This window comes from Moschus berezovskii, chromosome 13, assembly GCF_049115385.1.
Source record: "Moschus berezovskii isolate FMDL1 chromosome 13, NW_MosBer_1.0, whole genome shotgun sequence".
NCBI classification, from domain to species: Eukaryota; Metazoa; Chordata; class Mammalia; order Artiodactyla; family Moschidae; genus Moschus; species Moschus berezovskii.
In genome coordinates this window covers 16,310,088-16,325,673 of record NC_142472.1, presented here as the reverse complement: position 1 = coordinate 16,325,673, position 15,586 = coordinate 16,310,088, and the positions used below count along the sequence as shown (strand labels likewise).

Genomic DNA, 15,586 nt, shown 5'->3' with positions numbered 1-15,586 from the left:
CCTCCCTGTCCATCACCAACTCCCGGAGTTCACTCAAACTCATGTCCATCGAGTCGGTGATGCCATCCAGCCATCTCATTCTCTGTCATCCCCTTCTCCTCCCGCCCCCAATCCTTCCCAGCATCAGAGTCTTTTCCAGTGAGTCAACTCGTCGCATGAGGTGGCCAAAGTATTGGAGTTTCAGCTTCAGCATCTGTCCTTCCAATAAACACTCAGGACTGATCTCCTTTAGGGTGGACTGGTTGGATCTCCTTGCAGTCCAAGGGACACTAAGGGTTTTCTCCAACAACAAAGTTCAAAAGATCAATTCTTCAGCACTCATCTTTCTTTATACTCCAAATCTCACATCCATACATGACCACTGGAAAAACCATAGCCTTGACAAGGTGGACCCTTGTTGGCAAAGTAATGTCTCTGCTTTTCAATATGCTGTCTAGATTGGTCATAACTTTTCTTCCAAGGAGCAAGTGTCTTTTAATTTCATGGCTGCAGTCACCATCTGCAGTGATTTTGGAGCCCAAAAAATAAAGTCAGTCACTCTTTCCACTATTACCCCATCTATTTGCCATGAAGTGATGAAACTGGATGCCACGATCTAAGTTTTCTAAATGGTGAGCTTTAAGCCAACTTTTTCACTCTCCTCTTTCACTTTCGTCAAGAGGCTTTTGAGTTCCTCTTCACTTTCTGCCATAAGGGTGGTGTCATCTGCATATCTGAGGTTATTGATATTTGTCCAGAAAATCTTGATTCCAGCTTGTGCTTTATCCATCCCAGCATTTCTCATGATGTACTCTGTATATAAGTTAAATAAGCAGGGTGAAAATATACAACTTTGACATACTCCTTTTCCTATTTGGAACCAGTCTGTTGTTCCATGCACAGTTCTGACTGTTGCTTCCTGACCTGAATACAGGTTTCTCAAGAGGCAGGTCAGGTGGTCTGGTATTCCCATCTCTTTCAGAATTTTCCACAGTTTATTGGGATCCACACAGTCAAAGGCTTTGGCCTAGTCAATGAAGCAGAAATAGATGTTTTCCTGGAACTCTCTCGCTTTCTCCATGATCCAGCGGATGTTGGCAATTTGATCTCTGGTGCCTCTGCCTTTTCTATAACCTGCTTGAACATCTGGGAGTTCACGGTTCACATATTGCTGAAGCCTGGCTTGGAGAATTTTGAGCATGACTTTACTAGTGTGTGAGATGAGTGCAATTGTGTGGTAGTTTAAGCATTCTTTGGCATTGCCTTTCTTTGGCATTGGAATGAAGACTGACCTTTTCCAGTCCTGTGGCCACTGCTGAGTTTTCCAAATTTGCTGGCATATTGAGTGCAGCACTTTCACAGCATCATCTTTCAAGATTTGAAATAGCTCAACTGGAATTCCATCACCTCCACTAGCTTTGTTTGTAGTGATGCTTTCTAAGGCCCACTTGACTTCACATTCCAAGATGTCTGGCTCTAGGTCAGTGATCACGTTATCGTGATTATCTTGGTCGTGAAGATCTATTTTGTACAGTTCTTCTGTGTATTCTTGCCACCTCTTCTTAATATCTTCTGCTTCTGTTCAGTCCATACCATTCTTGTCCTTTATCGAGCCCATTTTTGCATGAAATGTTCCCTTGGAATCTCTCATTTTCTGGAAGAGATCTCTAGTCTTTCCCATTCTGCTGTTTTTGTCTATTTCTTTCATTGATCGCTGAGGAAGTCTTTCTTATCTCTCCTTGCTATTCTTTGGATCTCTGCATTCAGATGCTTATATCTTTCCTTTTCTCCTTTGCTTTTCGCTTCTCTTCTTTTCACAGCTATTTGTAAGCCCTCCTCAGACAGCCATTTTGCTTTTTTGCATTTCTTTTCCATGCGGATGGTCTTGGTCCCTGTCTCCTGTACAATGTCACGAACCTCCGTCCATAGTTCATCAGGTACTCTATCAGATCTAGTCCCTTAAATCTATTTCTCACTTCCACTGTATAATCATAAGGGATTTGATTTAGGTCATATCTGAATGGTCTAGTGGTTTTCCCTACTTTCTTCAATTTCAGTCTGAATTTGGCAATAAAGAGTTCATGATCTGAGCCACAGTCAGCTCCTGGTCTTGGTTTTGCTAGCTGTATAGAGTTTCTCCATCTTTGGCTGCAAAGAATATAATCAATCTGATTTCGGTGTTGACCACCTGGTGATGTCCATGTGTACTTAGATTAATTCCAGGTATTTTCGAGGTCACGGGTAGGTAGCAACAACTGTACCCAAGTCCATATTCGCCTTCCTTTGGGTGCCACGTTGTACATGTTTCCTAATAAACAGGTATTTCAGGACGCATTATACCCACATTCCAAGAAGCACATTTGCTTGGCTCATTCTGTCTCACCTCCTCTCTGTTTCTCATCTCAAGAGGCTATTTTTCTGAGCTTCCTCGGATGGGCAAATTATTACTAAGTATATAAATAAAAAAGTCAATTTTTCTTTAATAAGCAAGTCTGTCAAAGCAGAGGGCAGGATGATAGATGAAGACACAGGGACGAGGTTGCCCTTGGCTATACACCTGCTGCTGCTGCTGCTGAGTCGCTTCAGTCGTGTCCGACTCTGTGCGACCCCATAGACAGAAGCCCACCAGGCTGCCCCGTCCCTGGGATTCTCCAGGCAAGAACACTGGAGTGGGTTGCCATTTCCTTCTCCAATGCATGAAAGTGAAAAGTGAAAGTGAAGTTGCTCAGTCTTGTCCGACTCTTAGCGACCCCATGGACTGCAGCCCACCAGGCTCCTCCATCCATGGGAGTTTCCAGGAAAGAATACTGGAGTGCCGTGCCATTGCCTTCTCCATGGCTATATACCTGGAGGATAGTAATTTCTCAATAAATATCACAGAATTATGTTGAGTGAATGAACCACAAGGAGTGACAGGAGTGTCTACCCGTGCATACAATCCAGTCTCCAAACTTTCCCTGAAAGTTATACTACTTTACAAAGAAGAGAAAAGAGAACAGAATCGGAGCCCAGCTCAGCACTCCACCGTCACAGCAGGCACATCTGGGTCTACATGAAGCACTTTACACTCACTGACCTATTCTGTCCTCACAACAGGTTGAAGGGGTGATACCATTATCTGCCTTGTAAGACAGAGGAAACCAAGGTACACACAGAATTCGGAGTCCCCTGCTCTTCCTCACTATGCTGTATTGACTCCCTGGTGAAAGTTATTCATTAGTGGCTAAATTGTCAAAGTCTCCCCAAAGCATCTATATATCCTATAATCCTCAAAGCCCCACAATTTCACAGAAAGGTCTCCGAGGAGATATTCACTTTTAAAAGATGTCCTCATTTCCCACAGCTAAATTATATCAGTAGGACACTTATTAATAAAATTCATGTTTATTTTGAATTTAGGAATATATATAGGAATCTCTCCAGCATTAAACAAATAATTTATCCTTCTGTTCTCAAAATTATGTGATTATCAGTGGTTAACACTGTGAAAACTGAGGAAGTCTGAGTCCAGAATTCTATCTCAGTGAGTTATTAAATCACATGCACACAAAACTAACAAATGAACAAAACAAAAACAAAACCTGGTATCCAATGAAAGTGTCTGTTGAAAATACCTGCTGCTAAATGTATGCTCTATTGGGAAAAAAAGGATCAACTCATTCACTTAACATGAAAAGACCAATCAACTTAAAACCACTTAAACCTTAGATGCCTTATGAAAAGAACATGTGAGAGTGCTCTGCTATGCATACCTGAAGTGCAACTGACATTTTCTTCCTTAAATCATGCAGTCCAATATGTGTTGTCAAGATGTCATCAATATAAATGCTACCTTCAGGTTCTGACAATCTAAAAAGGGCATCAATGAGGGAACTTTTTCCAGCTCCTGTTCTTCCCATGATGCCAATCTGTAAAGAGACCCAGGGGGATGAAGAATTAAGAGGATGAGGATGCACAAAACCCAGGAGAACCCTGACTGTTGAAGATGAATTTTAAAAGTTCTATTATAGGTAAAGAATAGACTATAAGTTTCTCAGGCAAGGCCCTGCTGACATTTTGGACCAGATAATTTATTGTGGAGGGTCGGGGGCCTGTTCTGTATATTGTAGGATGATTAACAGTAGCCATGAACCCACTAGATACCAGATGTAACCCCCAAAACTGTGGCAACCAAAAATGACAGAAATTTACAAATGTCCCTGAATGAGACCACCATCATCCCAAGAATACACAATACAAACTATAGTGACTTTCATGACTATTCAGATTTCCCTGATTAAATGCTTAATATGTGGAAAATTGTTTGTTTTCTATAATTATCACATAGTATCTATTACGTGGTATGTTAAAGGGGGAGACATGTATGTGTATGTGGTGTATATGTGTGGGTGTGTGTGTATGTGTATGTAACTAACATTTGTAAATAAAATAAGAAGATGACTTAAGACAAATAACCTGACTGCAGTGAAAACCCAGCAGTCTCCTAAGTGCTCCATAAGAGGTCAGTTTTAAATTAGTTTTATTCCTACTCCCTGGGTAACTTGACCTTGAGAATTATATGGGTAATTTTACAGAGATATCAACAAGTCAAGTCAGAAGTATTATACACAAACAAGTACTCATTTTCTCAGGGATATGTTATTTATTTAAGAGGAATTATTCATTGGCAGAAAAATGAAATCACCTCCTGATATTAAATATCTTAATTATATTCTATCTTGAAAGGAAACATCTTCAAATATAAAATGTATGTCTCATTCTTGAGAGACAGAGGCCAGTAGACAAAACGTACATAATGAGATCAACAAAAACACGAACAACGTTTGCTATTTACATGGGGCCTTTCTTTGGAGCAGTTCAAAAGGCATTTTATTAATACATTAATACTTAAAATTGAACCTTGGAAAAACAATCAATCTATTTATTAAAACCAAAGCAGAGAGAAATCAAATGCACTAACAGTAAGATGGGCTTCCCTGGTGGCTCAGAGGTTAAAGCGTCTGCCTCCAATGCGGGAGACCCGGGTTTGATCCCTGGGTCGGGAAGATCCCCTGGAGAAGGAAACGGTAACCCACTCCAGTATTCTTGCCTGGAGAATCCCATGGACGGAGAAGCCTGGTAGGCTACAGTCCATGGGGTCGCATAGAGTCGAACACGACTGCGCGACGGAACGGAACGGAACGGAACAGTAAGATTAAGGAATCAATACATCCCAGTGCACCAGTCCCGAGCATCCTGTAATGCATTGAGCCTGGACTGGCGATTCGTTTCACATATGATAATATACATGTTTCAATGCCATTCTCCCAGATCATCCCTCACCCTCTCCCACAGAGTCCAAAATACTGTTCTATACATCTGTGTCTCCTTTGCTGTCTCATATACAGGGTTATCATTATCATCTTTCTAAATTCCATATATATGCGTTAGTATACTGTATTGGTGGTTTTCTTTCTGGCTTACTTCACTCTGTATAATAGGCTCTAGTTTCATCCACCTCATTGGAACTGATACAAATGTATTCTTTTTAATTGCTGAGTAATACTCCATTGTGTATGTACCACAGCTTTCTCATCCATTCATCTACAGATGGACATCTAGGTTGCTTCCATGTCCTGGCTATTATAAACAGTGCTGCGATGAACATTAGAGTACATGTGTCTCTTTCAATTCTGGTTTCCTTGGTGTGTATGCCCAGGAGTGCGATTGCTAGGTCAATGGGATGGGATGGGGAGGGAGGTGGGAGGGGGGTTCAAGATGGGGAACACATGTACACCCAGGGCAGATTCATGTCAATGTATGGCAAAACCAATATAATAATGTAAAGTAATTAGCCTCCAAAAAGACAAAAAGGGAGGGAAAATAAATGCTGTACTGAAAGTGAAAAAAATAAATAAAACACTTTGGGAAAATCTCAGAAAAAAAAAAAAGGAATCAATATAATGTAGGTAAAATGCTGGTGGCTGGTGGTTTAGTCCCTAAGTCATGTCTGACTATTGCAACCCATGGACTATAGCCTGCCAGGCTCCTCTGTCCATTGGATTCTTCTGGCAAGAAAACTGGGGTGGGTTGCCATTTCCTTTTCCTAGGTAAAATGCTGGCGGGGAATAAACCACATTCAAATATATATGCAGAAATTGGCCTTTTTTTAACCAATGAATTTTAAAGTGAAAGAAAGTATTATATGATCCGTCATGTCCAACTCTTAGCAACTCCACGGACTGTAGACTGCCAGGCTCCTCTGTCCATGGAATTGTCCAGGCAAGAATACTAGAGTGGGTTGCTGATTCGTACTCCAGGGAATCTTCCTTACCCAGGGATGTAACCCAGGTATCCTGCCTTGCAGGCAGATTCTCTACCGTCTGAGCCACCTGGGAAGCCCACCTGCAAATTCTCTGATGGAAGCTTTCCAAGAGATGATTTCATCTCTATGTAAAATCTGGAATTGATGAGAGTGTAAGATACGCTTAGATCATTTGTAAATCAGTTAAGTTTTAAAACTCATGGCTTTAAAAAAAGAACAACTAAATCTTTCTGAGCAATACGATCAGAATGCTTAGAACTTTTCATGTTTTCTGATTTGAACCTCTGAAGTTTCACATCTTAGTCTGTCAAATCAATCATGGCATTTCAAAAAAGAATTTATCTTTATAGAGATTAAACATAAGAAAATTGGGTTCAGCTAATTTTATTATCTTATAAATCTTATTATCTTATAATGACTATAAGACATTTTGTTACTGTTCAGTAGTGTCCAACTCTTTGCAACCCCATGGACTGTAGCATGCCAGGTTTCCTTGTCCTTCACCATCTCCTTGAGTTTGTTCAAACTCATGTCCATTGAATCAGTGATGTCAGCCAACCATCTCATCCTCTGTTGTCCCCTTCTCCTCCTGCCTTCAGTCTTTCCCAGCATCAGGGTCTTTTCCAATGAGTTGGATCTTCATGTCAGGTGGCCAAAGTATTGGAGCTTCAGCATCAGTTCTTCCAATGAATATTCAGGACTAATTGCCTTTAGGATTGACTGGCTTGATCTCCTTGCTGTTCAAGGGACTCTCAAGAGTCTTCTCCAGCTCCCCAGTTCAAAAGTATCAATTCTTCAGTGCCCAGCCTTCTTTATGACCCAACACTTACATCCATACATGACTACTGGAAGAACCATAGCTTTAACTATATGCAACTTTGTTGGAAAAGCAATATCTCTGCTTTTTAATATCCTGTCTAGGTTTATCGTAGCTTTTCTTCCAAGGAGCAAGCATCTTCTAATTTCATGGCTGCAGTCACCATCCACAGTGACTTTCAGAGCCTAAGAAAATAAAGTCTGTCACTCTTTCCATTGTTTCCCCATCTATTTGACATGAAGTGATGGAACTAGATGCTGTGATCTTAGTTTTTTGCATATTGAGTTTTATGCCAGCTTTTCCACTCTCCTCTTCACCTTCATCAAGAGGCTCTTTAGTTCTTCTTTGCTTTCTGCCATTTGGGTGGTATCATCTGCTTATCTGAGGTTACTGATATTTCTCCTGGCAGTCTTGATTCCAGCTTGCGCTTCATCCAGCCCAGGATTTCACATGCTGTACTCTGCATGTAAGCTTAATAAGCAGGGTAGCGAAATACAGCCTTGAGGTACTCCTTTCCCAATTTTGAACTAGTCCATTGCTCCACGTCCGGTTCTAACTGTTGCTTCTTGATCTGCATAGGCTTCTCAGGACATTTTGTACTTTATGTTAAATCCTAATTCATATAATATAGAGGGGCCATTCTCTGCATACAGGCAGGTCATGGTATGTGTACATGTGGTTCATGCATTCTGTGTTCATGCAGCCCTTAAAGATATTTTGAATATCAAAATAAATTATATGAATGTTTTGTTTCTCTGTGCAAATAAAAGTTATGTTTATACTGTATTGTAATCTAATGAATGGCAGTAGCATTGTATATAAAAAATGTACATACCTTAATTTCGAATAATTTATTATTAAAAGAATGCTAACCATCTAAGCATATACTTTGGCACCTCATGCGACGAGTTGACTCACTGGAAAAGACTCTGATGCTGGGAAAGGTTGGGGGCGGGAGGAGAAGGGGACAACAGAGAATGAGATGGCTGGATGGCATCACGACCCTGTGGACATGAGTTTGAGTGAACTCCGGGAGTTGGTGATGGACAGGGAGGCCTGGTGTGCTGTGATTTATCGGGTCGCGGAAAGTCGGACATGACTGAGCGACTGAACTGAACTGAACACTAAAAACCACTGATCACAGATCAGGATAATAAATATAATAATAATGAAATGGTTTGAAATATTGCAAGAATTATCAAAATGTGACAGAGACATGAAGAGAGCAAATGCTATAGGAAAAATGGTGCCAATGTACTTGCCTGACACAGCATTGCCAGAAATGTCCATTTTTTAAAAAGCATTATCGGCAAAGCACAGTAAAACAGGTGGGCCTATATTTCTGAGTGTTCTTATACATAAATCAACACACATCAGGACACAGATGAGAACTGATCTGTGAGAATGTGTCTATGTTCCCATGTTATCAGCTCCACCAAAACTGATCCATCTGTGCAAACGGGAACATCTGTAAACTTTGGATAAATGGACTGAGATATGTAGGGGCACCGAGGACTGCTCATGACCACAGGACTGTGAGTTCCAAACTCCAGTGAAGAGAACGAAAAAACCAGAGGACCTCCCTGGCATTCCAGGTGTTAAGATTCTGTGCTTCCACTGCTGGAGGTGTGGATTCGATCCCAGGTCAGGGAACTAAGATCCCACATGCTGCATGGCCCCAGGCCCCCCAGAGAGAAAAAGGCAACTCAAAGAAAACCCGACTCTGATTATTCCTAGAGTTCAGTAATCAAAACTATAGTCTAAATGTCTTTTCTGGGTAACCAAAGGGTTTTACCAACTGCCCGTAGAGAGTGTCACCAGTATCAGTAAGCTTACCTTCTTCTATCTAAAGACACTTGGGGGCTTCCTTGGAGGCTTAGTGGTAAAGAAACTGCCTGCCAACGCAGGAGATATGGGTCCAGTCCCTAGTCCTGGAGAATCCCACATGCTGCAGAGCAACTAAGCCAATGCACCACCACTATCAAGCCCGTGCTCTACAACCTGGGAACCACAACTACTGAGCCTATGTGCTACAACTATTGAAGTGCTCACATCCTACACCCCATGCTGCTAACGAGCGAAGACACCACAGTGAGAAGCCCACATGCAGAGCAAAGACACCACAGTGAGAAGCCCACGCGCAGAAACGAAAGAAAAGCCTGAGGAGCAACAAAGACCTCGCATAGCCAAAAACAAAGAAAGAAATAAAATTATAAAGACACTTGAAAAAAATCTGTTATTTACTTTGCAATGGCCCCTTTCTGTTTTTCCAACCAGGTTGGTCTCTGATGATGATACAACTAATTAGACACCTGTTCCTGGATCTCTCTTCACACATCAAACTCAACATAATCAACACCCAACACCCCACACAAAACAACCCCTCCACCCATCTTCCCCACTTGACTCTCACTACTTTCCTAGGCTCATAGTGCTTAAAAAACAAAATAAACCCTTTCCTTAATCATAATCAGTGCAAATGAATTTGAAAAGTAGATAAATACTAGCTATACTCTAGCACTCTGAAAAAAATTCTTAAAATGATGTTTTTACTTTCTAGGCTTCTATATGTGTTCTTTTTGTTGTTGCTGTTGTTGTATTTTTTTTTTTTTTGGTATGTGTTCTTAAAGACACAAGTTCACATATTTAAACAAAATGGGATTAATGTGAACATACTGTTATATGTGCTTTCATTTCATATTTCATAAAACTTAGTTTAATGGTTGCATAATATTATAGTACATGTGATCATTTATTTAACAAATCCTCTACTGCTGGATATTTACGCAGCATCAAATAGCTATTATAAATAACTCTGTCTTAAATATCCCTGAAGCTAAATCTTTGCAAACAACCTGAATCATTTTCTTCACATAAATTCTCAGATGTGGAATTGCTGAGAGTCAAGTATGAACCCCTTGGACAGCAAGGAGATGAAAACAGTCCATCCTAAAGGAAATCAGTCCTGAATATTCACTGGAAGGACTGATGCTGAAGGTCCAACACTTTGGCCACCTGACACAGAGAGTCAACTCATTGGAAAAGACCCTGATGCTGGGAAAGATTAAAAGCAGGAGGAGAAGGGGACGACAGAGGGTGAGATGGCTGGACGGCATCACAGATACAATGAGCACGAACTTGGGCAAACTGCAGGAGATGGTGAGGTACAGGGAGGCCTGGTGTGTGTCAGTCCATGGGGTCGTGAAGAGCTGGACATGACTAGGTGACTGAACAACAACAAAGTAGGAACATTTTCAGAGGAAGCTGTTAAGCTGCTAACCTACCCTCCAGAAGTATGATACCATTTTCTGCTCCCACCCATTTCTCTGCTTGTTCACAAATCCAGGTGTTATAGCTATGTTTTAATCAATATCAACTTGATTTTAAGAAGTGGAATCACTTTCCCAGGATGTCTTGCTGGCTCCCTGCCTCCTGCACCCTGCACCTGCCCACTCTGGTCCATGTGCTTTCACCTCTCAGATTAAACTCCTGAGTTCCAGCTCAGCACCCAACACTCCACCCCAGGACGTCTCTTCTACAAAACTGTCCTCTCTAACCTCTCCTCCTTCATGTACACGAGTCAGCTTCCTTAGCATCACTGGGTAGTGGTGAGGGTGAATGTAAAAATGTGTGTTACACACTTGGTAGTTTATTTTCCTGAATGCTTTGCAGGTGTCTAGTTTTTCATTCACTGGTTCAGGACATCATGCTTTTGCTTATGCTGGTCTCACCTCCTGGAATGCCTTTCACGTGCATTTCCACCTGTTGAAACCCTAACCACACATCACTAAGTCTGTCTCACATGTCTAATTCCTTGGAAATGCTCTCCCTGTCCCCTCACGTGGGCTTGTTCCAACTCTAACAGATGTTATGTCATTTTTTATAAACATCTATAGAAATTATGACCTCGTTCTAGCTTACAAAGCTAATATAGTAATTTTCTTGTTTCTTAAACTAGACATCAGGACCTCTATTGGACTTGACTTGTTCTTATTTGTATTACCACTGGTGTCCTGAGACAAAGAAACTTCCAAAGGGAGCTGAGATTTTTAACTCAAGGCAGAGAAATTTATGGGAAATTTATTTCCATGTTATTTAGGTGTAAGATAAATCAGACAGAGACAGACACAGCAGATGGATCCTATAGCTGTAAATGCAACTTCAAAAGGCCAACACCTCATTCTCACGGGACAGCCAACACCTTCCACAGCATAAGTAGTTATGGTTATTTTACACCCAATGAAAACGATGACTACTTTTGTCCAAACATTTACTCTGGGTGCTTTACATGTCTTATCTTGTTTAAGTTGTACATCGACCCTACAGGTTACACCCTTTCACCTCCATTTTGCATAAGAAAAGATTGAGGCTTAGATGAATTTGTCTGTCTGAGTATCAGAGCCCATAAGTATCAGGATGGGACAGAAATCCACATCTGTTGGCCTCTTTTCCATCTGCTGATGGACCTCCTTTCCATCTGCTGATGGGCCTCCTTATCCCCTGGGTGGTCTGACAACTTATCATGTCTCTGTGTTGCTAGAACAGAGAAAGTGGGGAGAGGTGTAGTTGCAGTTAAAGGAAAAGGCCAACCATAGAGATCTTACGGTCAGAGAGTTAAAGCATGCTGTAGACACAGGCATACATGTGGTAAGTGAGAGCAAAGAGGATACCTGAGGGCAGGTGGACCAGCTGCCAGCAGGAAGACCCGGCACCCACAGCCGGACTGAGAGTGAAACCTGCATCAGTGGGGCACATGGTGCCTGGGGAACAGACCTCGTGCCCTGCTAGGGGCAGTAAGACTCATTTTTGATCCCATCAGGTAGTGAAACAGCCACACATACACTGCTTAACTGGGCTGTCTCTGACTCCAGGTTCAGGCACGGCTGAGCCTGTGGGAAATCCCTCCGGTCCCTGCATAAGGCTGGTGTGGGGAAGGACAGATAGAAGGATGAAAACTGCTTGTAATGAAGACAGACTTCACTAGAAAGATGCAAAGAAATAAGGTGGAATCACATGGAATTAGATTATAATGTAAAGAGGCAATTTATAGAGCATAAAAGTAAGTAAATCAAGGGGCACAGAACATTCTAGAGCCTCTTGCTCAGTCACAAGAGAGATTTGGGAATTCTTGAGTTCAATTTCAGATTGTCAGTGGACATTTCTTGGGAATCACAGGTTATCACTCATCAAAAACTGCTCACAGGAGAGAAAGGAGTAGGTAGTAGGTCATGTTCAGATACGAATCTGAGTCAAGAGGTCTGGGTGGGCCTGAGACTCTGCATTTCTAAGAAGCTCCAGGAGGTGCAGGTGCTGCTGGCTCTGACACCACTGTCTGAGTCACAGGGAATTAAGAAGCCAGAGGGAGAAAGGGGGCAATCTGGGAAGGGAGCGGTTTTTAAGAAAGTATTACATTAAATAAGGAAACAATGTAGGAAACTAATATTTTTGAACATTATAGCATGGTCTACTAAGCATCTGTAAAAATATATCATCCAAATAATAGCTATGAGCAAAAACAAAGCAAAATCAATCTACCTCAAGAGCTAGACAATACTTTATTGACCGGGACTCTTTAAAATGATCAGATCAACCACAAAATCATCTAAATGAAAAACGCAGCCCATGTTCGGACTCTAACCAGGAAGTCTAGGGTCCTATTTACCTCATGCTGATTTTTTTTTTGTTTGCCTGCGCTGGGTCCCGATTGCCTTGTATAAGCTGTCTCTAGTTGTGACGAGTGGGAGCTACTCCCTGTTGCAGTGCATGGGCCTCTCACTGAAGGGGCTTCTGTTGTTGCTGAGCAAAGACTTCAGGAGTTGTGGCACGTGGGCTCAGTAGCTGTGGTGCAGGGTTTAGTTACTCTGTAGCATGTGGAATCTTCCCAGACCAGGGATTGAACCAGTGTCTCCTGCATTGGCAGGTGAATTCTTCTCCACTGCACCACCAGGAAAGTTCCAGTTCCTTATTTTCACTTGCCATTTCTTCTGTGAATTAAAATCCTGCATAGTACCTACTATACTCTCCTATTGACTCTAACTTCTAGGAATCAGGAAAGAGGAAATGAGGGAAAGAGAATAAAGCCCCTCTTCTGCTGAGCTGACTCACTCCCATGTCCCCTGTCCCAGTTCCCCTCCCCCCGCCCCAGACAACAGCTTCTCTCAATCAAATCCAACACCAAAGGGGTGTCCTAGAGTGACAGAGGCTGGGACAGGTGAGCAGGAGAGGGAACCTGGGATGTACACAGGCGGAGTAAAATCAATTCATGAACACACTGCCCGAGTATCATCTCCAAACACAGAAATGAAGCTAACAGTGATACTGAGAATGGACCAAGGCACAGATCAAAAGTCAAGTTACTGGAGTTATTAATTCAGTCTCCAAATTGACTTTTCCCTCAAACATTTTAGAATCTCAATGATCATATGATTTACAGGTTTTAAGAAGGAAGAATAAGAATCTGTTATGTTCATAAGTTGTACTACAGAGTTTCCTAGACAATTCATATCTTATGGCTTTGGGGAAAATTTAACACAAGTGCAGGTTAACATGGAGAAGGAAATGGCAACCCACTCCAGTGTTCTTGCCTGGAGAATCCCAGGAAAGGGGGAGCCTGGTGGGCTTCCATCTATGGGGTCACACAGAGTCAGACACGACTGAAGTGACTTAGCAGCAGGTTAACAGAATTACATTTACAATGGAAAATCTGACAGACACACTGTCAGAGTGAGTAAACATCACCTACAGATGGTAGGTATTGTGAGGGGGCATCAGAGGGCAGACACACTGAAATCATAATCATAGGAAACTAGTCGATCTGATCACATGGACCACAGCCGAATGTGGTCCACTGAAGAAGGGAATGGCAAACCACTTCAGTATACTTGCCTTGAGAACCCCATGAACAGTACCAAAGTGCAAAATGATAGGATACTGAATGAGGAATTCCCCAGGTCGGTAGGTGCCCAGTATGCTACTGGAGATCAGTGGAGAAATAACTCTAGAAGGAATGAAGAGATGGAGCAAAAGCAAAACCAATACCCAGTTGTGGATGTGACTGGTGATAGAAGCAAGGTCCAGTGCTGTAAAGAGCAATATTGCATAGGAACCTGGAATGTCAGGTCCATGAATCAAGGCAAATTGGAAGTGGTCAAACAGGAGAGGGCAAGAGTGAACACAGACATTCTAGGAATCAGTGAATTAAAATGGACTGGAATGGGTGAATTTAACTCAAATGACCATTATATCTACTACTGTGGGCAGGAATCCCTTAGAAGAAATGGAGTAGCCATCATGGTTAACAAGAGAGTCCGAAATGCAGTACTTGGATGCAATCTCAAAAACGACAGAATGATTTCTGTTCGTTGCCAAGGCAAACCATTCAATATTACAGTAATCCAGGCCTATGCCCCAACCAGTAATGCTGAAGAAGCCAAAGTTGAACGGTTCTATGAAGACCTACAAGACCTTTTAGAACTGACACCCCAAAAGATGTCCTTTTCATTATAGGGGACTGGAATGCAAAAGTAGGAAGTCAAGAAACACCTGGAGTCACAGGCAAATTTGGCCTTGGAGCACGGAATGAAGCAGGGCAAAGGCTAATAGAGTTTTGTCAAGAGAATGCACTGGTCATAGCAAACACTCTCTTCCAACAACACAAGAGAAGACTCTACACATGGACATCACCAGATGGTCAACACCGAAATCAGATTGATTATATTCTTTGCAGCCAAAGATGGAGAAGCTGTATACAGTTAGCAAAAACAAGACCAGAAGCTGACTGTGGCTCAGATCATGAACTCCTTATTGCCAAATTCAGACTTAAATTGAAGAAAGTAGGGAAAACCACTAGACCATTCAGATATGAACTAAATCAAATCCCTTATGATTATACAGTGGAAGTAAGAAATAGATTTAAGGGACTAGATCTGATAGAGAGAATGCCTGTAACTCTGGATAGAAGTTTGTGACATTGTACAGGAGATAGGGACCAAGACCATCCCCATGGAAAAGAAATGCAAAAAAGAAAAATGGCTGTCTGAGGAGGCCTTACAAATAGCTCTGAAAAGAAGAGAAGCCAAAAGCAAAGGAGAAAAGGAAAGATATAAGCATCTGAAAGCAGAGTTCCAAAGAATAGTAAGGAGAGATAAGAAAGGCTTCCTGAGGGGAGGAACAAGATGGCGGAGGAATAGGACGGCGAGACCACTCTCTCCCCCACAAATTCATCAAAAGAACATTTGAACGCGGAGTAAAGTCCACAAAACAACTTCTGAATGCTGGCAGAGGACGTCAGGCACCCAGAAAAGCAGCCCATTGTCTTCGAAAGGAGGTAGGAGAAAACATAAAAGATAAAAAGTGAGACAAAAGAAGTAAGGATGGAGTTCCGTCCCGGGAAGGGAGGCTTTAAAAAGAGAGAAGTTTCCAAACACCAGGAAACACTCTCACTGGCGAAACTGTGGCGAGCCTTGGAAGATCAGAGGGCCACATAA

General features: G+C 42.0%; 1 protein-coding gene across 1 annotated transcript in view; it reads right to left on the bottom strand.

The window, feature by feature from the left end:
• LOC148775813 (ATP-binding cassette sub-family C member 4-like) overlaps window positions 1-15,586 on the bottom strand; it is a 114,808-nt gene that overhangs the window by 42,362 nt on the left and 56,860 nt on the right. The window contains 1 exon segment of the mRNA XM_088842815.1: window positions 3,732-3,887. Within this exon segment, the coding sequence (XP_088698941.1) occupies window positions 3,732-3,887 (156 nt within the window).